We start from the raw sequence: 27338 nt of genomic DNA, 5'->3' as shown, positions 1-27338 counted from the left end.
AACTGACAAATGGGAAAGACAACTGACAAGAAATGATGCCAAAAATGTCAACACACTCTGATTTCAGCCCCTTAAATCATCAAAGTGAATAATTTACAAAAAATTTAATCAAGAACAACTTAGGTCTGTTAAGAGGTTTAAAATGAAGCCTTAGGTGAGATGTTATCTACTGCATAAGAAAGTAAAGTTTATCCTTTCCTCCATTTAGTCTGGGTCAACATTCCTTCATTAACAGCACAGCATTCTGAGGAGCTACATCTACTTATATAACATACATATGGGAATATTCCATTAAAATGATCAGCGATTATTAAAGAGTGCAGAAGAACGCAAGACACACGCGTGTTGTAGGACACCCTATCAATAGCATATTGCAAGACAGAACAGAGAGCAAACAAAATCAGTAACCCAAGAGACAGAACACTTAAGCTACTCTAGAATCTAACAAAAGGGTTTTCACAGGAGGGCTTTGTTAGTGCAGCCACCATCTGAGCAGGACAGAGGAAGAAGAAAAACTCTTTGAAGTAAAAGGATGCAATCAAGCCGCATGCATTACCTGAGCCTGCGTTTTCTTGATCGCGAGACAGAACGGGAGCGGGAACGGGATTTGGAGAAGGACCGGGAGCGTGATCTCGATCCAGATCTTGAGCGAGACGAGCGGGATCCAGATTTTGATTTGTTAGTTTTCGACATCTTTGAAAGCTCCCTTCAGTTACACCTGTTGATATGGGGGAAGGAAAATAGAAAACATGTAAGTGAATAGTTCTGACTGTTTGGTTGGCTTCTCTCTCTGGCAGTTTTGATAGTTCCAGAGACTCATACAGTTGCTGCTGAATCATGAAACCTTTTAATTCCTCTTTGCAAAAAGAAAAACTCTGGAGTGCAAATTTTTTTTAAAAGAAGCAATTTAGCACAGAAACAGGAAGCAGAAGGAGGCCTCTGTGCTTTTTTAAGCATCATTTTGCTCCAGATAAGTGAGTTAATCTCACCTGTCATTACCAATAATGATGGTGCCTGTATAAAAAAAAAGTGAATTAGCTCAGGTTTTCCATAAAGCTTTCTTCTGCTTTACATTTTCAAAAGGAAAAGCAGAGTAAGAGGCCATCAATAAAATAATCATCCTCCAAGATACCCTAATTTCACTCCTTTAGATGTAGATCTATTAAACCATGAAGTGAAGTTCTAGACATCTTACAAGCCCCACTGCTACAAGTGTGGTTCATGCAGTGCTACAATCAGTTACAAGAGTACACCACTGACTGATGAGTCCTGCCACAGCTAAAATAATTCGTAAGTCCTTCTCAGTATTCACCCAGTGTTTCAAATACTGACAATAAAGACGAATATCCCAAAGCATTAAATGACTTGAGAGAACCACTAGATTATATAGAAACTTAATTAAAAAAGTGAATTTACCTGTGCTAGTTTCAGGAATATACCCAAGAAAAGCCAAACCAACCTCTTTGAAAGAGACCTTAATGCCTACACTTTGAAACAATTGTGTAGTCACATGCCACTATCCAATCCCTACCAGACACACAACTCTTGAGGAAGGAACCAATAATGAAGAGCCATTGGAAAACAACATGTTGATGTAAAACTTGTCGGGTATTCTCGTTGTGCTTTTCCAATGGCTCTTCATTATTGGCTCCTCCCTCAAGAGTTGGATAAAATATAGCTAACAGATATAAAACATCATAGATTAGGAGAGTAATTTCAGGAAGTTTATTAAACATTTGGAACAAATAAACCAAGTAAAATTCAGATGTGATATTTTGTATTTAAAACTGATTAACTATTCTTCTTTATTAGTATCCAATTAAGTCACAAAGTCTTGGTATACATTTTTCAGGGCCCAGATGTCGATCTTAAAAAGTCTAATCATGAAGGTTATAAATGCCCTCCCTTGGTAACTCCTTTCCAAAAAGTACGAGAAACAATTCTAACATACCACAGTCAGGGTCACAAAAGCTCTATTGTCATTGCTACCTAATAGCTCCAAAGCAACAGTAAGTCTGATTCCTCACTTTGTTCAGCATAAAGCTTTAGAACTCAAGTTCTATAGGGCTGCAAAGAATATACCAACTTTCAATTCCTACTGGCTTCAACAAACTTTCCCACTCAAAGTGAAAATGCTCCTGCCTCTGAATTACTGGAGGAAAGTGCTGTTCCTCCAATCCTCTGGGAAACTCTTTATTCTTCCTTCTACTCCATTCATTCCAAGACAGCACTTACTGGGGTGAAACAAGGGTTAAATGCTAATGTTTTTGGATTTCTAAGGGGTCTTCACTGGCCACGTTAACATGCTACTGGAGCAGCGCTTTAATGTGGCTTGCGTAGCCCCGGCCTAGTGCTGGGAGAGAGCTCTCCCAGAGCTCAAAAACCCCCCACCTCTGCAAGTGGAATAGCTCCCAGCGCTGGTGCACTGTCTACACTGGTACTTTACAGCACTGAAACTTGCAGCGCTCAGGGGGGTGTTTTTTCACACCCCTGAGCGAGAAAGTTGCAGAGCTGTAAAGTGCCAGTGCAGACAAGCCCTAAGTATTCTACATTAGTGCTTGGCATAAAGCAGTTAAGTTTTACCTCCAAATGGCAGAGCAAAACTGAAAAGAACCAATGCTCCCAGTTTTAGCAAGAAAGCTAGATGGTATGCAATTAATCAAGCCCTAAACTTCACTGAATAATAGAACCAGCACCAAATTATTTAGCATGTAACACGACATTGATTGTCAGCTGGTGAAACGCAGACCCCATTAAGAATCAGAACTTTAATGGGAGCATGATTGGAAAATGGTACCAAAATGGGATATGTAATGCAACTTCTGCCTGAAAAGTGAGTAGAAATTTTGGATCGGTTTCAACACAAACTTCTGCCTCTTCAGTTTTCCTCAATTCTTTTCCTACTTGCCTCCCACACGCTACTTTAGAATTCTGAAGTATTAAGAGGTTTTAGCGCAGGGGGCCTAAGAGAACAGACAAGCAAGAAAGAACCAGTTAGGTTTCTGGGGAAATACTGGAAAATATTTGCATTCATAAAACAGGTCTGACAACATTTTCTCCATGATATCTTGTTTGCCATTCAAATACATACATATCAGGAAATTCTCTACATCAGGAATCAGCTGTTCCCTCCACCTCCACCCCCTAACAACTTTTTCCAGATGCAAACTTTGTTTGGATCATGCAATTTATCTAAAGTTGCCACAGCAAGACAGACAACTCAAATTATAACTAGAAAAGTGAATGTGGGTTTGTGTTTCAGTTTTACTAACATGGAGTACTGTATCTTTTGGGGACAGGTGATAGACGCAAGACATTTTAAGAGCATGAAAAGGGCAGGAAAAAGGAAACCTCTTGTCTCCAGCAGAAGGAGCACCCATGTCCAGTCTAATGGTTAGAACAAGAGACTAAAAGTGTGATGGAAAGCCCATGAAGTCAACAGAAAGATTCCCACTGACTCCAGTGGGCCTAGATCAACCCCATAAATCCAGATTTCTTGACTTCTCATGTAATCTTAGATTCTTTTTGTGACTAAATGATCTGTTCTCCTAATTTCCTCTGCCTCAGTGAGATTACATAATTCAAAGGACTGTTGTAAATATTAGTGCCAAATTCTATCTTCTGATATCTGCGATTCAGACCTCCTGGTTCCAATGGGAAATGCATGTGCATATTCCAGGGTAAAAAATGGCTCAATGTTTGCAAAATGCGTTGTAACTACTTACTGCTGACTTTTTAAAAAATTCTTTACATTGCATCTTCATTTGTCTAGAGTAACAGCAGGGATACAAAACACTACAGTTATAACTAGAAAGATTTTGCATTTTGAAAAAGTCGTTTTGCCTTTCCTGGCGTGTTCATTTCAAACAGAGGTCAGCTTTAAACAATAAGCCTTTCTGTCCATTTTGGAAAGTGACAGATGCAGACAGCACATCTAGAAATATACATACCAGAAAAGTATTTACAGTTAGACTGCTTGAGATACAGGGATGGAAAATATTGGTAAAGTAAATATGCCTCTTAAGAGATACAAGGAACAGATTATAGGATCAATTTCCTCAAGCAAAACCTCTCATGGACATTGGCAGCTGTCTCCATAATTTCAAAATAAAAAGTAATATAATCACTTGGAATTTCTTTATAAGTGTTACCAGTTAAATTTTAAGATGATCTCTTTCTAACATCTGTGTTGGCCCATAGATATTCAAGTTGGATCTCAGGACAGGCTGGCATCACCTGCTTACTTCATTTATGGTAAAAACATATGGAAATAATGGTAGCGTAACCTGATCTTGTCAGAGGAAAAGCTCCCTACCATACTTCATAAATTGCTTTAGCTATAAAATATGAGAGCACAATATGCCAATCCTTAATTATGATAATGGATAATTGTATTACTTAAAATTTATGCATGCAGTCTTTTTTACAAATGTATTTATTCAGCTGCCACCAATAAGTTATATATGTGTTTACACTTGAAGAAATTTTTGTCCCTCAAATCATGTTAAAACATTAACCAACTAGAAAAAACAACAACTCACCAGGTTATTTAATATTCAGTTTTAAATTACCCAACGCCCCATACATCAGTCACATACAAAACCTAGCTCTAAACCCTCATTAACTTGGGACATGAAAATCTGTTTTGGAAGACAGTGAAAATCACAGCACTACACAACTAGATTATGTTGACTCCGTAAGATTATAGCTTCCATCCAGAACATTTCCTAAAAAAATGCAATCAAATACCTGCCTCTCAAGGTCACCAAATAGATATCTTATGCATTAATGGCTGTATTTCCAATTAAGGAGTCAATCTCTCTGTTACACTGCTCTACTGTGATATGTTGCCAGTGCTCATAGTATTCAGTAATAGGTTTTCATTGCTGAAAGCCATCTGAAAAGTTTTATAAATCCTTATTCCTTGGCTTGTGTTTAACTATTTTTAGTAAGTTTCACATGCACATTTATTTATTTTCAGTAATTTTCTCCATAATCATCTGAACTAGCAATGTTTGATGTCACTGAGTTTATCCACAGATCCTTAGAACAAGACAAGCCACACCGTAGAAGTAGACTATTACTGCATGGTACTTAAATAGGGTTGTTAATACCAAAGTACTGTACTTACTAATCAGTACTTGGTTTCGGTTTAAAATATAACCAACAGCACAATCCAAAGGCTCTTTCAGACATGGTGTTTATGCAGAAAATATTAAAATGAATAGGAGTGGTGAGGAAAAAAGAAACCAAAGGTTCTTAACCCTGAAACTAAAATTCTGAAAGAAAAACCTCTAGGGTTATGTGCCTTCTAGCAGATGTTTATGCAGCTTTAAAGATGTTCTGTTAAAAATTTGTTATGAAAACAGATTTTACTCAGTGCTATAAACGAACATAAAACTAGACTGAAAAGTATTTTGCCAAGGCTAAAAAAAAAAAAATACCAAAAAGCTATTAACGAAAGGACAACCATTACATGCCATTAAGCATGCAAGAACTGAGCCTTCTACAAAAATATCCAAATATTTTAGTCTCCTTCCCATCTATCGTTAGCAGCCAGTTACATATTCATTACAGCTGCTGCAAGAAAAATTCACAATTTGCAGAATTGGCTTTTGTGTCTTTGAACCTACTTTTGCTTTGAAAACTCACAACACAAAAACAAAGCCCAGGTGAAAGAACCTGTTTATAATCTTGAGACTCCCTGAAAAATATGCTCTTCTTAGGCAAATTGAACAAAGATTAATAGCAGCTTTGGGATGTACCTGAGTTCTTTCTTTTTGTCCTAGGGTGGCAAAGGACAATAATACCAGGACTTTACAGCATATGCAGACCGATGTAATTAGGCAATTGCCTCTGCCTGGAAGGACTAACAAGTTATGATTTGTTTATTTTTATAGTTCAATGGCTCTAAATCATTCCAATCAAAAAAGAGTGTATTTTTTTCAAACTGACTATTCAATTGGGTGTTTGGAAAACAAATATTTAGTCATAATTCTTTTAGTCTTAATTATTTTTATTATACCACAGCAAGAAGAATGTATATTGCAACAAGTAACGTGAGATACGATTATATATATATTTTTAATGTGTGATATCACAAGTTGTCCTTGTAGTACAAGAAATTAAGATGATTAAAAACTACCAACTAAATCCTTAAAAACTGTGAGAAAAAGATATCGTCATGACATAAAACAGTGCATTTAAAACTTTTGTGCATCGGAAACTGATTTATAAACTGGGCTCCTCAGTAACACACCTGAAATGTGTGCATTACAATATTACTTCTGGGCAGAGGGAAACAGGGAAATAGTTTAAAGCTAAGAGTAATGTTAACTGAATATGGAAAACTGGTCAAGTTAACACAAGGTTCAGTAACTTTTTTGTGGATCTGGTTAAAATAGTAAAACTTGCTGTATGAGACCAGAAAGAAAAAAAGGAACTACATAGCTAAAAGCCTATTCTTTACCTGCTATTTAAATAAGCTAAATAATTCTATCTGCTGCTTGTGTCCATTTTAAGTGAAGTCCAGTGGATTGACTTGAAATGTTTTCATTTCCAGTTGCCGTCTTTGAGTCCAAAGTGTGTGGGATACTCCATCAACCACTGTCACCAACACCTTTTCAGGAACAGCATGATAGCAGTAACAGAATTCGCACTATACAAAGTGGGTTATGCTCAAGAATAACAGATGAAGTTACCAAGGGAGAAGTTACTTTAGTTTTTTCATTTTAAAAATGACACATGCCTCCCCCTTCCAAGAAAAACTGGTAATGACAAATCTATTGACAATAGTTATATTCCATACTGTAAAACATATGGAAATACATGTTTGCTGCTCTAGATGCTGAAAAATAAGCAGTAATAGATCACAGATGAGAAGCATTATCAGCAAAGTAGGAAAGCCCCAAATGACAGCCACTTTTCAATTAGAACACTTGTGAAAGGACAGTTTTTACATAAAAATTAAAAGAAAACAATCTTTATAAAATAATTGTGTTGAGACATTGGCAGCTTTTCAAACGGCCATTAGCCAAATGCGGACCAAAGATTAGATGGTCAAACTCAAAATACAGTGGAAACGAAGGATGTAAGTAAAATATAATAATGGAAGGAATTCAACAGTCCCAGGGCTTAAAAAGATATTAAAGGCCACAAAAGATGGTCCAAGTTGCACCTTGAACAATTAAGTCTTTAGTGGTTTTCATATAACAAAACTAACAAGAAGCTATGGCCTGGTCTGCACTAAAAAGTTAGGTTGACCCACCTATCTCTCAGGGATGTGAAAAATCCACACCTAAGTGGCTAAGTTAAACCAACCTAACTCCTGGTGTAGAGAGCAATAGGCTGGCAGAAGAATTTTTCCTCCAACCTAGCCACTGCCTCTTGGGGAAGTGGAGTACCTATGTTGACGGAAAAAGCCCTCCCATTGGCGTAAGTAGTACCAACACTGAAGCAGCTGCAGCTACACTACAGTAGCATTTCAAGCACAGACAAGCCCTGAGTTCTCCAAAGAGGTTACCCTACTTATGGGAGTCTGAACCTTGACTATACCTTGATCAAGAAAATTTGGATCTTGACAAAAAATAACTGACTACCCCAATCTACAACATGCTAGACTCACACACTAGGGTGCCAGCCTTAATGAAGTCCTGATAACAAAAAAGACGACTTTTTACCCAGCACAAAACCAGGTTTTAGAGGGTCTGAAAACACTATCACCTCCTCAGACTACTACTGACCACTTGGAGAAAACACTACCCTCCCTCATCCCAGGATTAGGTATAGGAACACGACCATGCTTAGAATAGGAAGATGCTACACTTTCAACTGTTCGGAGGTTTTAAATTTATGCTTCTCTTTCATGCAGAAGATCATAAAGTGGCCTGAGATGATCACAAAACAGGATCTTAAAAAAACTGAATATTGTTTGTTTCATCAAACTAAATATTAGGGGATTTTTTTGTTGTTGTCACCATGAGTCTACTTTGGTGTGCAACATTTACTAATTAGTCGTTCTTTTGTTTGGTTTAAGTGCCAGAAACTCTCCCCCTGTAAAGCTGTTTTGGTTGCTTCTTTGACCATCAATGTAACTGCATGCAATAAAAATAGAAAACAGAACTCATTCCTAGCAAGTGAGCTGGCTCCCAGATATAGCTCTTTGTAAACAGCCTCTGGACTCAAAGGGTTAAAACAGAAGAGCAAGGCAGACAGACTCCTCTCACCTCACTATGGTAACATTGCATTTGTAACCTTGGAACAGCTCAACCTAGAGTTCTGTCCTAAAGGAGTTAAATGATTTGTTTACCAAGATTGCCTCTGAACTTTATAGTACAAAAATCCTAAGAATATAAATAGTTCCCTCTCTCCATTTCTTGTAGAAACTTGAAATAAATTCACAGATGCTTGACGGAGGCAACGTTTCGAAGGAATTTATTTACCGTGACACAGGACTCCTGAAGATTACTCTGGTTCTAATGGAAAGGTTACCTGTAAATGGAAGAGAGGGATTAACTAGGAAAGGGGCCCTGGCTGCACACTTACCTTATTGTTTGGACTTCTTGATTGGATGGGGGGGAATCCACGTAAAGGAAACATATGCACAATGCCTGACGCAGCTGATAGAGGAAAGCAGCTCTGGAAGTGGGTAGAAAATGAAAACGTGCGTGGCCCTGCGAGTGGGGAGTGCAGCAGAAGCCTGTTGCACGTTGCACAGAGAGCTATGGAGGCTCCTCTTTAGCAATGAGTCTGCAAGAGGTCACATTTCCTTCCTGCTTTCAGACCTGACGACACTTCAACCTCCACCCCCTTTCACATTTAAAGGTCCAGGATTGTTTTCCTCCATTGCAAAGTAGGTCTCATCTGGCAGCAGAAAAAAAGCTTTGGTGATCCTGCCTGATCTGTTGCAGAGAGCAAAGCTGGAGCACAACTTGTGTGTGCACTTGGAACTGTTTTCACACAGAGGGAGCCAGTTTGATAGACAATTTTCAACCAAAGCTGCTGGTTTTGTCTGGAAACCAGGCTGCAACCTTATGTTAAAGCTGTTAAGTGTTGAAAGAATCTTCCCAAATGCTGGTTTAAGTGCAGTGGGTCTCAAACTTTTTTTTAATGGTGACCCCTTTCACATCGCAAGCCTCTAAGTGCGACCCTCCTAATAAATTAAACACTTTAATATTTTTAACACCATTATAAATGCTGGAGGTTGACAGCTCTCGACTCCCCATGTAATGACCTCGCAACCCCCTGAAGGGTCCCGACCTCCAGTTTGAGAACCCCTGGTTTAGTGAGTCTGATATCTAGGAACAGGATACAGTCTAAAGCTATCTTTCAGAGTCAAACTTTAAGGCAGTTCTACTGATGGATTGTAACTATTTCAATAGGAGAGAACAAATGGGAGCAGAGGCTTTACATCAACATGCTGGGCAGCTTCAACAATCCACAGCCCAGTTAAAATATTAATGAGTTAAAATACTGCCACACTGTGGAAATCTTAAAACAAATCTATTAAAATACAATTATATATCATGAACTTTTTGACATTTCATTTCTGATTACATAATCATTTCTGATGATCATTGCTGATTATTGTAGGAAGATGTTTGGCACAGGGACCTTGGCTTACTAGTTTCTAAAGTACCATACACACTTAAGGTGCTGTATGAACAGCAACCACCATTAAATCAACTTGGAATATAAACTGCTGCGTCTTTTTAGAGTTAGTTTAGTAAATTCATTCATATTTCAGTGGTTTAAAACATAAGTTTCTTCCACAGTAAAGATACAAAACAATGAATCTGACACTGCTAAAAGAATCAGAATAATTAGCTAACAGGAACTAGCCAGCTTATTGGTCTAGTTGGGTCATAAGTACTTCACATTCTCAAAGTACTTAAGTATTAGTAGCATCATGTTCTGTTATACTATGTGGTATTTCATCCCGTTGATCACAGAACGCCACTGTTCCACCTTAGAGATGTAGCAGGAGTTAACGGAAATATGCTCAGATGAACATAAATATGTGGACATCAGCTTGCTCTACCTCAAACGCAGTCAGCACCATCTACAATGCACTGTGATAGCTGCACAAGGTCAGCAACTAGGTGAGAGCAGCTGAAGCTAAACCTGGGCAAAATGGATCAGATACTGGTGGAGAAAGGAAGAACTCCAAAGAACTAGCTGCTATCACCAACATATTGCTCTCCTTGATGGAATCTAGCCTCTGATCAAGATGGTCCACAGCCACTGGATCCTCAATGCTTCAAAAGGAGAACATTTCTTAAACTACATCATGTACTTGTTGACAACATAAGAACATAAGAAAGGCCGTACCAGGTCAGACCAAAGGTCCATCTAGCCCAGTATCTGTCTACCGACAGTGGCCAATGCCAGGTGCCCCTGAGGGAGTGAACCTAACAGGCAATGATCAAATGATCTCTCTCCTGCCATCCATCTCCATCCTCTTACGAACAGAGGCTAGGGACACCATTCTTACCCATCCTGGCTAATAGCCATTTATGGACTTAGCCACCATGAATTTATCCAGTCCCCTTTTAAACATTGTTATAGTCCTAGCCTTCACAACCTCCTCAGGCAAGGAGTTCCACAAGTTGACTGTGCGCTGCGTGAAGAAGAACTTCCTTTTATTTGTTTTAAACCTGCTGCCTATTAATTTCATTTGGTGACCCCTAGTTCTTGTATTATGTGAATAAGTAAATAACTTTTCCTTATCCACTTTCTCAACATCACTCATGATTTTATATACCTCTATGGACAAATTTGACCATCTTGTAGTTTGCATATTTCTATAGCATCTACAGTTGTTAGACATCAATAAGATGTGCTCACTCCAAGTTAACTATACTTCAAGTGTAAAAACGTGTCTGAAAAGAGTTAGGAATTTTTAGTAATTTTGGCTAAATATTCAGTAACAAGGTTAAGGGTGTTAAACATCTGAAACCAGAGTTCTTTTAGCCACAAGCCAAGAACCTTTATAAATCAAGCAGATGCAATGCAGATTCCCCATCACATCTATCCATTTGGTCTCCACCTTAACTGCAGAAACTAAGATTATACAGGCTACTAGAAGCCTTTGATTGCTCTGTCACCTGAATAAGGAATGAAGTCAGTTTTTTCTTCTGATGGTTACTGAGTCATGGTTTTAAAGGTCAAACGCTGATGCTGTATTTTTTTAATACAAACATTCTGATAAAGATGGCTGAGAAATTCCACACTAGAAGGCCAGGGCTCAAACAAAAATGCAGCATGGTCAAGTTCTGGCAGTGCCTCCCTGCACAAGGTGTTCTCTCTTTCAGCTAGTGGCACAGGGAAAATGAGAAGTTCTTAAATGAGAGATGATGCATTTCCAGTAGCATAATTTTAAAATCAAGTAATCTTGCTAAAAACTAGATAGCATTGCTAAATTAACAAAACTGCTGTGATTTCCTGATTTTAAGGTACACTTCACAGAAAAGGTGCCCCTCTCTAAATTACCACAGATTACAAGTAAAGAAAACCCCCAGAAACAAGCCATTTAACTATCTTTTTTAGAACTTCAAGTAAAAATTTTATTCTATGTAGGAATTGCACTGCTTTGTCTTTTTTTGCAGCCTAAACAGCAGAAGTTCCTTGAATCTGGTCAAAATATTATTTGCTTGACTTGTTGAAAAGAATTCTTTTTCTCTCTCCTGTCAGGCAAACAATTTGAACTAGATACTTCCTGCATAAATGGAAAATAAAATAAGGACATATTTATGGACTTACCCAGGGGCCAAGTGAGAGTGGAGTTGCAGTATCTCCAACAGTCATTCCTTTTGGGTTCCGTGTAAATGCTTGCAAGCAGCAGCACTTAGAAGGAAATATTTCAGATATGTCTTTGCAGCACTGAGTTCAGGATAATCAATCCAGCCTTACTTAGTCACTGGCTTTCCAGGGACTAACATGAAGCTTAGGTTGAGTTCAATTACTGCATCTGATTCATCTATTTTCATATTAAGACACTTCTGCAAATAATTGAAAGCAAAACATGTACAGCTACCATATCAAAGCATTAGTGTGTGTATACACACAAAAAGTGGGTAAAATGCATTTAAATTAACTTGTATTTAGGCAAGATTATTTTACCTTTTTGTTCTGTTCTGCAGAAGATATGAAAAAACCATCAGCTAAAGCCTGCTTTTCACTGGGTGCTGTGAATACCGCTAAACTAAAGGTAACGCAATATCATCTTTTTTGAAAATCCTGAGCTGCATCCAGGAATTCTCTGTACTGTGAAATTCCTATGGCAATAATCTGCTGTTGGAACAAACTTTCTTTTCAAACTCTCTCCTGCTAAGGGTTTATATGGAAATGTAAGTTAGAGTCTTCCAGAACTATGGAAATTTCACTTGGTGCTCAGAACTGGAGTTGACTCTCAGAATTTGGCTTCTCAGATAAGAAGTAAAACACCATCGCACTTGCTTTTGTCTCCATTCTAGCAGCAAAGTTCTACATATCAAGCTTAACTTCATTTCACACATTAACCAAAAGAGCACACTGGGGGCTCTTGCTTCCACAAGAAATATATTTGGAGAGCATGCAAACATAAGATGGTCACAGTGCTGTGTGCAGGTCTAGTAGTATTTTTACTGACATTGCAAAGGATCCTGAAGCACTAAAAACTATATACATTTGGTACAGCGCCACTAAAATGCTGCTACCTCAGAGATGGAAGGAAGACAAGCAGAGCTCTAAAGGATACACAAGAGTGAAACAGGGACAAATTTTGGCCAAGAGCTATGAAACAAAGCCTTGTTCTCACAAAAATGCCACAGGGACTTGAACACCCATGAAGAAGAGGCAGCAAAACTTGTTTTCTAAGGGCCTTGCCCCAGTGTTGCCCTCCACCACATAGTTAAGTGAATGAAACTCAGTTAATCTATCATGGAAGGATGAAGGCCAGAGTCAATCCTACTGTGATTTGAACATGAGGTCTCAAGGTTACTGCAGAGGAAAAGCTGTGGGCAGCTGTCTGCAAAGCACAGGTAGCTATTTTCTGTACTTTATTAAAAACTAGAACAAAATTAGGGTAGCCATCTGCTAAAAAATAGCTAATTTGGGAAAGGTTAAACATGCTATTTTAATAATAATGATGAAAGTAATACTGAGTATTTCTATATATTTCAAAGTGCTTTACAATGGAGGACAAGGGTTAATATTCCCATTTTACAGATTAAAGATGGAGGCAGAGAGAAGTCATGGAAATTGCCTAAGGCTATAACAGACAGTGAATGTCAGATCCAAAAACAGAACACAGGGGGTCCTGACTCCCAGTGTGTACTTGCCTCAGTCCCTCCACCTATGTAAGAAACAGAGAGAACAATACCCTCCCTTATCAAATTTTTATCATGACTAGTCAAAAAATTATCCTTTGATATACAAGCTGCACTGTATTGAAAACCACCTGCTTTTACTGTGTGCAGGTGACAGAATTAACCTGTCTGAGCAATGAAGACATTGGAACAAGTCAAACTGGATGTGTGGCAAAACATTACTTAAAAGCACAGTATTAGCTATTGTGTCTGAAATGCCTTCTGCCCATTAATTGGGAACATTTTCCTTAGGTTTGGAGGCTCTGTTTCACATTTTGTAATGTAATCAGGGATTTTATTTCCTTTGGCGTCTCAGCTCACAAATAAGACCCTTTGTCTGCAGGACACCATGGCATTCAAACTAAAAAAAATGGAAGGGGGAGCTTCAGTTGAGCTACTAATCAGGACTTGTTGGCACAGAAGGCAGAGAACTGGTGTTGCAATATGTACACACTGTAAGGGAGGTTAATATTTTACAAGTGTCGAACTTTGGGACTGAACTCAAACAGCTGAAGATTTTTTTCAGTGCAAAAAGCAAATCCTTCTTTACACTGAATCCTTTAAAAGCTTTGTGGTTCAGACATCCCCACTCATTGTACCTATTCTTTCCCCCCCTAACTTTTGAGTTTGTGGTTGAACTATCTTGATTCCCTTCCTTGCTAAGAGGTATCCATTTTAATGGCACAAACGTTGCTCTTTCACAAAATTCATAGCTCATGACAGAGCAGGTTAGCACAATTAAACAAACAGCAACTAGTTTTTCTCCATGATTCTCAATCTAAAAGAAAAGCAAGTTGTTGGTAGGAGTAAACACTTCAAAACTAATTAAGCCCTGCTGTGGTTTAATACCATTTTAAAGATTTTTGGCATTAAAAAAAAAAAAAAAAAAAGACTTTCCCCAGCTTTTATTCTCCATGTGGTTCAATCTGACCTCATCTATGGACAGTTTCCAGTAACCCAGTGAATTTTCCACTGTCAAGAAGTTATCACTGCTATGCACTCCCATTAGTTGCTAGTGTTTTAGACTAATTATTCCAAAAACCCTTTTCACCTAATTTATAGGTTTTTGTATTCTGCTTTTCAAAGAGCAACCACTTCAAGTAAATTTTAAGATATGAAGCATTAACACAATAATTGCCAGGATTCTATAAGGGGAAAAAAAAGATTACATGCTACTCTGACCCAAGTTTATGACACAATGCCCAAATAAGGCCCACGGAAGGGAAAACATGGACTCTAACCCAGCAAATATTGATGGGTTTTAAGTACTCAAACAAGCATTAAAAACATTTATGAAAAAAAGATTTTCGGTATCTGTTCTTTCTGGGACATTTAAGGTCATTCTGCAGAATGGGTTCAGACCTTGTAAAGCAGTAGCAAATAAGACCGGAAGTACAAAATCAGCACAGTACACTCCCAATCCAGGAACTAGAGGAGTTGTAGAATTTCCTTTTTATACTGATTAAGAGAATACAGGTTCAAAGGTATTACATATTGCCTTGCTTGCACAGCAACAATGCTGGTGAGCAAAACAAATTCCATTTACAGAGTCAGCGCTTAAACTGTGAGGCAGCAATGCTAAAACTATAAAGCCCTGCTGCTATAGGCTATAGTCCAAGTCTCAAAGAAAGGCACTCCCCCGCTCCCCCCTTAGAGATGTTAGGTCTTAATTTTGTAATAAAACTTACCTGGTTGCTGGAACACGCACTCACACCTTCCACCCCACAACAGTAACCTGTCCCTGTTTCAGCTTCTCCAATTATGAAATCAGGAAACAATTCTGCACAAAAAAAAAAATACTGGGTTGAAGCAGCTGTATATTTAAGCTATACACCATTGGCTTTATTTTAAGGCAAGAGGTTTTATACACAAAACTGTGGGCTTTATCATTATCAGCTTAAACCTGGGAATTGGTTGCCTTCTGAGAAAGGAATTTGGAAAGTCAATCCATTTACCTTCCCCCAGTCACTATTTTTTCTCCCTTCTAATCCCAAACTCCAAGCTAACAACTGTCAGCGGTAATCACTTCTACCACACTTCCCCCACAAGACAGTGCAAGCAAGGACAGCTGAATTCTGGCACCTACTGTAGATACACCATCCCTTTCTAGACCAATGTTCATATTTTGTCTTCAAACAGAATTGTAACTTGGTCTGCATTAACAGAGTGCTCATAAACTGTGCTACAATCTTGCTTGGGCTGAGGAAGAAGTCTGCTGCGTGGTTCTGCCCAGCACAGTGAAGTATGGGATTTCTAAAATCCTTGTTCGCACTGAAACACCAAACTGAGCTGGTTACAACAATGTGTGAAAAGGCTTGTAACTAGCATGGTTTGTGCCTCAGGAGGAACTGTGGCACTCCCAGTTGCTACCCTATAGCCTAAGGAGTGGCCATCCAACATCACTACAAACAGATCACTGCTTCAGGCATAAAAAATGGTGGCAATTATATCCAGGGCACCACTTTCAGACTCTTGCTATTTTCACCACAAAATAAAATTAATATTGGATTTAAACTAAAGCAGGTGGACAGAGTATTATGTACAAATTAATAGAGATTTTATATGCAATGTTTATAAAGAGCCTTAAAGATAAAGCACACTATATGCACTAAGCATTAACAAATGGGGAAAAGAGCCAGCCTGACTCTGCACTTCTCAAATCTCTCCAGGTGTGCTGTAAAGGGGACATGTATCTCCTGGGAAGGGAAAAAACAGGATGCACCACACTTGATCACTATCACAGCCATACTAATCCATGGAGTGGCACAAACGATTATTGTACCTGTAACTTTAGAATGCCTTGGGGATTTATTCTCTTTACATTTAAGTCTTATGTCCAATATAAAGACAAATTACAAGATACAAAGGAACAACATTAAAGTTATAAAGGGAGAAAAAAATTCAGAGGCACAAGCATTATTTTGGGACAAAATTTTATATTAGCTATTTATTTCACAATGAAATAAGGTCTTTTGACTAGAGGACGAAACATTTTTGCCAGTGACATCTCTGACACAGATACATCCATTCCTTCCCCACTGAATTAAGGCCCCATTCTGCCCTCAGTTGAATGGGTGTAACTAGAGTTAGAACCGAGTCCTAAGTCTAAATTGAAAATCTGCTAAAACTTTCTTTACCTAAGGCTTTTGCTGGCATCAGTGCAACAAGACAGATTAAGTTGTGATGGCACATGTTGAACATTTTGTCTGGGGACCAAGTCTGTTAAAGATTTACATAGCAATGGAGATTTTTCAATAACAAGCTATGCATTTTAATGAATTTATTTAGAGTAAAGACTAATAGGTTCAAAGCAGCAAGAAAAACTCACCAAGACAGTCATCTGTCCAGGAAATATTAATAACTAATACTGCATTTTATAGTAACTTCCACATAAGACACTTACAGTGTTTTACAATCTACTAATAAATTAAACCTCAACTTCACTGTAAGGATGTTATTCCAATTCTAACTCTGGATAAACTGAAGCACAGAGGTGAATTGGCTTGCCTAAAGGCCCGTAGCAAATCCGTGGTTGAGCTGAGTATGAAACCTAAATCTCCTGACATCCAGTTCTGTGCATTACCCTCCAGATAAGGCTTTCTTCCTGCTCCAGTCTACGTTTAGCTATGGACATTAAAGCAACCCCTGGTGTGTATAACTTCCACTACAAGAGGAAATGCAGATCTAAACTATTCATTTGCAGCCTGATCTGAAATGAATGTTCACTGGCACCACCTGTTCAGAAAAACCAACTCAGCTGATAGCTAGTGGTGAAGTCACACTTTTGCTTACTACTTAAAAACAGACCAGCAGAGAATCTCAGATTTCTGAGAGAAAAATACAAAAGCAACTGCAGACTGTGAATGTCACCAAGTCCCTGGCAGGCTGAAGGAGGGCTCCTCGGTACCATTTGCCAGCTGCACAAACCAAACATGTGCTGTGTGACTGTATAACTAAAAATAACACTGTTTAGCAGCTCATCTTATTTAAGTTCACAAGTAGCTGGTGGTTTCAGGTTTAGCACCACTGCTGTCATTTAGTCATCAAATGCAGATGAACTTTCCAGTACTGTTAATCAGCATAGCACGTGGCCCAGTTTAGGCTCAAAAGTAGTTAAGGCTACTAAAGTTAAAGGAAGCTATTTCCTGTTTCCCGATTCTTTTGTTTATTCATCCTTAAGTTCTGTTCTTGGATGTGGCTAGGAAGTACCTGGAGACAGCTGAACATAGACAAAGTTCACATCTTTATTCTTACAATTTCTATGAGGGCTGGGGAGGGATTCCATACAGTTGCTATGTTTGACCTTTCATTGGCAACAACAGTTGTCATTGTCATACCTCTAGAGATTAATCTATTTACTGAAATGCTGGCACTTAGTTGCTACAGTGCAAAGTTAGGGATAGACTTTTCTATCAGACTTTCCCAAGTTCTGAGGTGCCCCGGGAAGAGTACAGACAGTATATAAATTAGGATGGGTAGGCTTTTAACACTATATTACAGTGTGGGAGCACAACTGGTTTCATTTTCCATGCCTGCTTGACATAACTTCTTAATCTGAACCTGTATTTTGTACTTGCTACTTAACCCTGCGCATATAGCCAGGATTGTTATTCTGTATTGTTCTCTAAATTATTGTGCGTTTTACAGCAACCTGTACCTCCAATCAGGCATACCATGGGAGTCTGATATTTCCCCTTCTGGATCATTACCAGTGTTATCACCAAGGAAACCATGGGACTGATTGCCAAAGGCACTGCCTGAAGCTGTATTACATTTCTACATTTCCATGACTACGGATTGACAAATTAACTCTCCAGACCAAAAAAAACCCCACTACTTTCCCCACGAGCATTTATTTCACAGTATATGACAGTTCAAAACACATTTCATTGTTAACCTATGCTGGTTTTCCTTTTATTCCAGTTAGCGATCAGAGGACCAGGAGCATGTAATTCTCTTAACGTTAAAGGGAAACCACAAGCCAAGAGACATAGTTCCTTACTTTATACGTTCATGTCAGCGTAACATTCCTGTAGAAGGCCCATCTATTTAAATATGAATACACTAAGGCTTAATGGCTGAATCATGTTTTCAGGTTTCATTACATAATTCCGTATAAAGGGTTGCAATTTTCAGAAAAATGAGAAACAGTAAATGTAAATGGCTCTTCAAAGATGACCATTTGCACAAGTAAATCAGATCAAAGATTCCGACAGACTCATTTCAACAAGGACCAATAGTGGAAGTGTCTCATTTTTTCTGAGTATGCAACTGAAATCAAATTCAGAACCCTCTCTACCCCCGCCCCTTTTTTTTTAAGTCAACTATTCACCACTAGTTCCACTTACTTTACTGAATGCACAATCTCAAAGATTTCCTTTGGGTCTAGGGCTATTATCAATGTTTTGTCAATCCTCTGAGAAAACTCATAATCATGAGATTTCTAAACACACAATTAATTCCATTATTTTTATTGTGATCTGTTTTGACTCGATGGAAGACAGGGAAATTTGTCTTATGCTCTATGAAAAATAAGCTCTCTGAGAATTTGCTGCCTTTCATAATCTTAATAGAGGAAAAATTCACTCATATTAGATCCGTTTTCTCCTTTTACTATAAAAACCCTTTTCTATTTTTATAGCTTATTCCCCAGCACACTGATCTCATAAATATATTTTTGTACTGATCTTTTATGTATTCCAAACATATTTTTCTTTCAACTAAAAAGCTCCAATTAATTTAATTCTTATTATTTAATATTGCTTTTTATCTTCAGAGTAGTTTATCATAAGCATTAAACCAACACATCCAGGAAGTAAACAAGCTTTATTATTCCCCATTTTACAGATAGGGAAAGTGAGGCAGAGAGGTAATGCACTCAAGACTGAGGTACTGAAGCTGAGATTACAGATCAGAGGTTTTGTATTCCAGCCCATTTTTAAGAATGTTTTCATGTGCCAAGACATGGGTCAGAATAAGAACATTTCTAAAGTTTACATGTAGTGCGTTTTTCTAGAACTGTTTCCTTTTTTTTCCTTGTGGCCTCTATTACATTATTTCTCGGGATTCCCTCCCCTGCCAATTCCTTTTTTGGAATATCTTTCAAGGAATCTATAATTATTACTTTAACACATGTGAAAGGATTGAAACAGAAAAGAATCCCTACATATCCAGGCAAATTCTGTAGACACTATCATAGCTAAAAACTCTTAGCCTGCTAGATGACAATCAAGAATCCTATAGAGAACTTCCTTATCACAGATCACCACACGTTTCCAAGCCTGGCAAGCAAAAGCACAGCATACTGGTCTCTACCAAAAGAAACACTTCATTTGTCTTCGTATTTGTCTGTAAAGCATCTACCATAAAGCTAGGAACATTTAGTAATCAATGGAATTAAAAAAAACAAAAAAACCTTACATGTACACTTTAATGTTTAAATGGCCACAAAATGACACAGAACCAATTGGGCTCAGCATTCTCAGAGACCAGGTAAACGAATAATGCTTTGTAAAGTTTCTGTAGGAAGATGCGTTTAGTTGGGGAAAGAAAAATTAATTTTTACCTGCTCCCAATCTGGCCAGTTCTGTTTTATTACCAAGTTAGCCAATAACAAAAAAACATGTAGTTTGCTTATACTATAGAAAGCACCCAAAATGAAGTACATGCTGCCTACAGAAAGGCAATTCCTCGCCCAAACAGCTCACAACCTAATTATAATTTAATAAATTCAATGCTAGAAAATAAGTCAGTTTTAGCTACAACCATTAAACTTTACTTTATTTGCTTAAACTAGCCTTCATTTCATTTTCAGTAAAGATAAAATGCATTCTCCTTTAACATATTTGTACTCTATGAATCTGAACTCCAATAGCATGCTAAACAGAAAACCAAAGAAACAGTTGTTTTTAAGTACAAAATGTACTTTGAATAATTAAGCAGTGGCAGCCACTTGCCTAAACAGGGAATTAACAAAACTTCAGAGTAAAGGAAGATAATTTGAAACTTCATTTTCTTTGAAAACAGCAACTTTCCAATGTCTAAATTACAGACTTGAACGACTTATATTGCTTCAACTCATCTAGCCCTTGCCCACAGCCACAGAGCTGCATCGTTATCATTTGAAGATCACTTACTGTTGGTTGCCACAACTCCCCAACCTATATTTTCCAAAAAGGAGTCAGGGTTCTATACTGCTGACATGAGTGGAAATGCAGCTGTTCAGTTCCTTCTGAAAACATTCAGTTTGCCAACTTGGTAACTACCTGCAACAACAGGCTTTGGGATTCAACAACTGACTACTAGCAGAGGGAGAAGTGTGATCTTGATTAAAGACTCCTGGTCCCTATTTTTGGTGCTGTTACTGACTCTTTATCTGATCTTAGACAAGTCACTTACATTCTGTACTTCAAGTTAGCATCTGTAAAAAGTGGTGACAATTGCATACCTTCCAGAGAGGTGGCAGGAGGGGCAGGGATCAAAGATGTACTTTGCATCTGTACAGTACTTTGGGATCCTGGAATGGAAGGTGATGTAGGAGTTCAAAGTATTAGCTCAAATTAAGGGCATAGAATAAGAATCAGGTTATTATAAAACAGAATAGCCAACTACCATCATATTAAGTATGTTTTATAGCATGTCATTTTCACGTTAATAGTAATCCATCCATGTTTTATGAACTGCAGTGTGACTGGAGTAGATCAAATTGCATGAGAAACACAAATACTGAAAAACAAGGCAGACATCTCTCTCTCTCTCTACACCAGACATGAGCTACTAGAATAATCTAACAGACAAAACCAAAAAAACCCTGTCCCTAGCACGTTCTCTTGTATGCAGGTACTACAAACTTACTGAAAACTGCTCCAAAGCAACACTGTAGCATCATGACTTTCCTGCCGTCTTCACATTTTTAATGTGTACATTTGGCAAAGGAATGAGAAGGGGCACTCTTTCCCCTTCCACTCTAGTGCCCAAGTGGGATTTTTTCATACTATGCATTAACTCCCTGAATAAAAGAAACCATAGTTCAATGTTCATTTATCACTTGCACCTGTCATATCTGCTGTATGGCCATTTGAGAATCAAACTCAGAGTGACAATCAAATGTCTACGGGCAGGTCTACATTACAGGGCTAAGTCGATCTCAGTTTCACAACTCCAGCTATGGAATAACATCACTGGAGTTGACACACCTTAGGCTGACTTACTGCGGAGTCTACACCGCGCTGGGTTGACGGGAGAACTCTCCTGTCGACTTACCTCATGCTTCTCATTCTGGTGGAATACTGGAGTAGATGAGAGAGCGATTGGCGGTCAATTTTGCAGGTCTTTATTAGACCCACTAAATTAACCCCTAGGGTGGATCAACTGCCACATGTTGATCCCCTGTAAGTGGAGACAAGCACTAGAGAACAACCCATAATCTGGACACTCCTGCATGCTCAAACCAATAGGCACTGTTCATGCTAAGAAATATGACACCTGTCTGCTCTCCTCCCTTCCCTCCATCAAGACCTGGGAAACTTTCCATATCAATCTTGAGAAAGAAATCCCTAAGGTAACATTTGGATTCAAACCGGGTTTCTCAGAGAAGGATTTATTATCCTGCGTGCCCATTCGCAAAGAAAATAAGCATGCCAGCAAGGAGTGACCATTTGCAATTTTCAAAAGGTGCTGCACTGCCATTTATCCTGCTCAGAAAGAAACGTCCTTACTCTGAGAGAACTTACTGCAGTACCTGAGCCTGCCGTGGTTACTTCATATGTTTTATTGTTAAACCAAAACTACATTTGTGTTAGTGATTGTGGATGAAAGCTGAACTAAAATCACTGTCTCCATCTCAGTGCAAGGAGCAAGATCTGCCAGTTTGATTAAAGAAAAACATTATGGGAACAGTTTTTTACAAGCTTGAATATCTATAATAATAATAAATGAAGGATGAAAATGATACGGTGTTACTTCAGTATCCTAGACAGTTGTCAAATTTAATGACACAAAGCCAATTAAAGTTGCTGTTCTAATGAACAGGCCAGCCTCATTAAAAAAAGGATCATATCTGCTATGCGTGACAACCGCATAAAAGCTATTTACCAGCAGCGTCACTCTGCAACTCTGTTAAGGTAACAGTAAAACCCATCTGAAATGCAAGAGACACAGCTAACAACGTCAATGTTACTTCTCTCTGTCAAGTGTACAAAAAACATTTAAATTTTACAGAACACTGAAAGCACCTTTTGGTTTTGTTACTTCAGAAAATGAAGTCTCAGTATTATTTTGCTTTTCTAGTAGGTTTTTACTTCTTAAGTCAAGGCTCAACCTTGCAATGGAAACCATGCAGGCAGAATCCCTTGAAGTCAGCAGGAAGGACCACTCACGCACATCCTGCTATAGTATTGGGCGCTTGCAATAATTAAATATCTTTCATTCACAGAGTCCACAATCTTCATTAAGGCCTGGTCTACACTTAAAAATTAGATCGACCTAGCTATGTTGCACAGGGCTGTGAAAAATTTCACGCTCTGAGTGCTACAGTTAGGTCAACATAACCCCCATTCTAGATGCAGCTAGGTCAAAGGAAGAATTCTTATACTGACGTAGCTACCATCTCTCAACGAGATGGATTAACATCAACAGAGAAATGCCTTCCGTCGACACAGGATGCGTTTACAGTCCTGCAGCTGTGCCATTGTAGCACTTGCAGTGCAGACATAGCAAAGAAGACTGCATCGATCAACATAAGCCTGAACACTTAACAGTTGTTACTAAAAATGTGACATTATTCAGAAGCGTGTGCATGTGGGGGTGTGGGGTGTGGAATGCTGATGATGATGGGTGATCACTCGTTACCGACTAGGATCATCTTCCATGGGAGTTATGGGTCCTCAGGTGGCTAATAAGGCCAATCCTTGAATCGCAAGTTCTATTACAACGAGGGCAGATGTTTTCAGGCTCAGCAGGAGGCTGCTGACCATGACTGGAAGCCAGTCTCTCCTTCCTCCTGCGCCTCTTGTCCTCTTCAGCTTGTCGGCGAGCAAGTTCAAAATACAGAGGACCATCACTTAGGACGTCACCCATTTTAAGCAATCCTGGGCAAGTGGCAGTGTGGGGTGGGGAATATTAGGCACCTTAGCAACAACAGAATTCAAAAGCCAAACTAGAAAGGCAAAATTTAAAAATAGTTCGAGTTTTTCAGTGAATCCAAAGTAAAAGAAAAAGGGTATTGCGGGTAATGCCTTACTGGTGTATGAAAGCTTAAGACAGAAAACGATATCTACGTACTCAACATTATTTATTACAAGAATTTTCTAAGAAGATAACCATATTCTGTAGAGAATTTTACGTTTTTAATCACAACACAACCTGTCCATTTAGCAATGTTAAAGCAGACTTTGCTTTTTATTTTCACTGGGCAATTCCACAGAAAGCAGAACACTTCAATTCCCTTTTATAGATTAGAATAAAAGCAAAATGCTGGGTACTTAATGGAGATTAATGAGAGAAATCAGAGTACAGTACACAGAATATCAGTGGTTTAAAATAACTGCACCTGCCGTACCATCTTGAAAGGAAACCTTCCTGGCCAACACTGCCACTTTAACTCATGCCAAATTTGCTTTGAAAACAAGGTTCTAATTACTTGACTACTGCAAGGAGACACTAGCTTTGTCAAATATAGCTCTGCTTACCCTAGTTTCTATTCACTTTCAAAGACTGACTTTTCCCATATGAAACTCCAAACGTTGTAACTAACCTAACTTTTAAGAGAGGTGTAATGGCATCAAGCTGTCAGAAATTTGGTTCACAGCATGGCAGAAAAGTTATTTACAGATATTTTGTAAGAAAATATTTTACCCTACTGCAAGCAAGGGGTCAACTTCAAGTATATTTTTCAAGTCTGTTGCACAGTATTATATAGAGTTTTTTAAGCATCAGCACCACGGATCCTCAAAAAAATTGCATTATGAATTTACATGGTGCTCTGAGGAATTGCTTGGTATTCTAGGGTCTCTAGAACAGCTGCTCTTCCAGATTATAAAGCAAAACTGGTTTTTGTCTGAATTCACAGTGTGGGATACTCCCTATGATACAGAGACAGCAACATTGGGGCCCCATCTAAGTGTATTCTAAAACAATGAAATATGAAATGACAGAATAAATCTATTTTATTGACATTAAATATGTTTATTCTCTTCATGTAACATTGGAACAGAACAATCTATGTATTTGTTAACCAGTATGAGGCACCATTCCCCCCAGTACATGAAATTACAAGTATAGAAACATTTAGTCAATTGAGTTTGCTGGACACTAATACTGGTTACTTTACATTACACAATGAATATAACAATTGTTTCATGCAGAATGAAAAAAAAAAAAAACGCTTGACCAAAAAGAGTACAATTCGGGTATCACAACCACTTTAAAAAAACCCTTTTTAATTTAATTCCTGATTCTACTAAAAATTCACTTATTTTGTGATATTTGGTGATAAAGTTTTCTAAAGACAAAGCACTAGTGATTTTTCCAGCAATTACACTGCATTTGAAAAATGGAACTATGAAATTAGCACAAGCCTAAGGAATAAATGTCATGCAGTGCAATTTCTTATTTTAGGACATCAATTGTTTGTTTTGCAACAGATGTGTCACTGCTGAGCAATGCAGTTATGCATAATCAGTGGAAAGTACTGATTTGGAAAAGTTACCACAGAAAGCAGCAGCAATCCTTAAAAATTAGTCTTATTTCATTTTACACGTACAGGCACAGTGAGAAAACACATGCTTTCAAGCTTACATGAAATGCAGAACATACAGTTTCCATCAATAACTTGCTGCATATCAGTAAAAAAAAAAATCACATAATGTATAATTTATGGTTTGATAACTTCCTGGTACAAGATTATCTGGCATACTAGATGTTGCTAAGCTTTTTAAAACTGAACTTCTGTTTCTAAGGTTAAGTATTTGCTGTCTCTGATACCATGAATCAATGTCATGGCACAGCAAGAATTTAGGTATCAGACATTTTTATCATGAAGCAGAGGGGTAGCCCCTATTCTGACATTTGAAGAACATCCAAAAGTATAATTATTAATTATGAAATATAAAGTATGTACAGTGTCTCATTCTCAAGAAGTCAATTAACCGAAGATCACTCATATTCCAACAACAAATACGTACTATGCACTGCAACTCTGTTTATCCAACACCCTCTTTTTACACAGAGTGGTGTTTGGGCGCATTGTGCTTCTGGTGGTGCCAGATGTCCTGACCACTCAATTGTCAAAGATCCCCTGTTGCCTCCCCGCAAGCATAGAGACCTTCACTCTAAATTCCAGTTTAGGTATTCCATCTAACTATTGCTTCACTTGGCTATAACAGCCATCGCATGCTGTCTTATTGAATGCATAATGCTGATGGCTAATAGCTAATGCATTCTATCCCAAAGGTAGCTTGCAAAATGCTGTTAAAAGCACTTACCCCTTCAACAATTGTATTTCTTCTTAATCTGGGTTCGAAAAATAGATATTAGCATCTCCCCTATGGCATGGTGCCATAGGCTAAAAATCAATTTAAGGTTAAATTAAAGTCCTGTCCACCTGAACACTGCTAGCCCATACTGTACAGACAGATTTCAGATCCTTCAGGAAGGACGAAAATGGTGGTTAATTCTATTTTACCAGCTGTGTAGAATTAAAAAAAAAAAAAAAAATCAGCTCCTGAAAGCTAAACCAGCATTTGACTATCCAATTTCACCAACTGTTTAAAGGTTCTGCAATACACAAAATTTCTGGAAAAGAGGCTAGAACAGCATGCAAAATCTCTAACTGAGAAGTAAGAAATTATTAGACTATGATGACCCAGGCAGAAGAACTGGTGAAACACCAAGAACTTATCTGAACTCGCATCTCTTAAAACTGCCTTGAATGGGAGAAAGGGGGGGGGGGGGGGGGAGAACGCGTTCTGGTTAAACTCTAGACACAAAATAAGAAGTACAGAGACCTCCCTGGGAAGGGCAAATTATAATCCCATTACCCAATCACTTGGTTGCAATTAAGGATACGATTTGGTCACGGAGGTCATGGATTCAGTGACTTTAACAGATCTCTTTGTCAGCCCTGGGCAGTGGGGCTCTGGCTTTGGCTTCAGTCCCGCTGTGACCATACCCTGATTTGTCCCTTCCCTCCACCCATGACTGTTCTGTGATTTTTACTGAATTTTACCATGAAAAAATTGTATCCATGTTTGTAACATACCCAGAATATTGGTTGTAAACACCAAATGAGGGTGGACTGATACCCCAAAGTCAAATTTACATAAGAAAACAGAACACAAAAAAAACAACAAAATCCTAAACACTAGTTAAAAAACAACAACACAAGATGTCATGTTTACGTTCCTTTTAAAAACAGTGTCCTAGTTATCATAACCCAGTTGGGAATATCCTCTAGATTTTAAAATGCTTTTTTCCACTTGTTACCATACAAGAAATATGAACAGCCAACAGAATAGAAACATAATGGTGTTTCTCCTGCTGCTGCAGCAACCAAAAAAACCTGTTCCTAGTGCCAAACTGACCCAAACAAAGGAAAAACATAGACCACTAAAAAACATGGGGATGGGAAGGAGAAGATGTTTGCTAAGCAACAAACTCTCAAAAGGGCGTGACAAACAATGGAGAGTGAAAAAATAATGAAAACCTATAAATTTCACTGATTGCTGGAAAACAAATTTGCATCCAAGGTATGACAAATACAAAAGATGAGTTTCACGAAGGAATGCTTTATAACAAAAGAAAACCGAACATCTTTTAAAGAATATAAATCAAAATATTTATATTACCCAAAAGTATGATCCATAAGTTACACCACTAGCAAGTCAGTGGCTGATCTGCCAATAGAACTCAGGTATTCCAACACCCAGTCCTGTGTTTTAACAAGACTACCCTTCCTAAACATACATCACACCCCACTAATAGTTTATAAGCTAA

At 38.2% G+C, this 27338-nt stretch overlaps 1 protein-coding gene across 5 annotated transcripts in view; it reads right to left on the bottom strand.

Moving 5' to 3' along the window:
- THRAP3 (thyroid hormone receptor associated protein 3) overlaps nt 1–27338 on the bottom strand; it is a 65812-nt gene that overhangs the window by 20745 nt on the left and 17729 nt on the right. For 3 of the 5 annotated variants that reach the window (XM_039511655.1, XM_039511653.1, XM_039511657.1), the window contains 2 exons: nt 15035–15126; nt 557–718 (listed from right to left, as the gene is read on the bottom strand). In XM_039511655.1, coding sequence (XP_039367589.1) covers nt 557–693 — 137 coding nt within the window. In that variant the 5' untranslated portion in view covers nt 694–718; nt 15035–15126. Of the gene's footprint in view, nt 1–556; nt 719–8544; nt 8740–11760; nt 12000–15034; nt 15127–27338 lie in introns of those variants that run through there. The other 2 variants (XM_039511656.1, XM_039511658.1) reach the window with 2 other exon arrangements.

This window comes from Mauremys reevesii, linkage group 23, assembly GCF_016161935.1.
Source record: "Mauremys reevesii isolate NIE-2019 linkage group 23, ASM1616193v1, whole genome shotgun sequence".
Lineage (NCBI taxonomy): Eukaryota > Metazoa > Chordata > Testudines > Geoemydidae > Mauremys > Mauremys reevesii.
The sequence above is the reverse complement of the archived record's forward strand: the minus strand, read 5'-3'. Positions and strand labels throughout refer to the sequence as shown.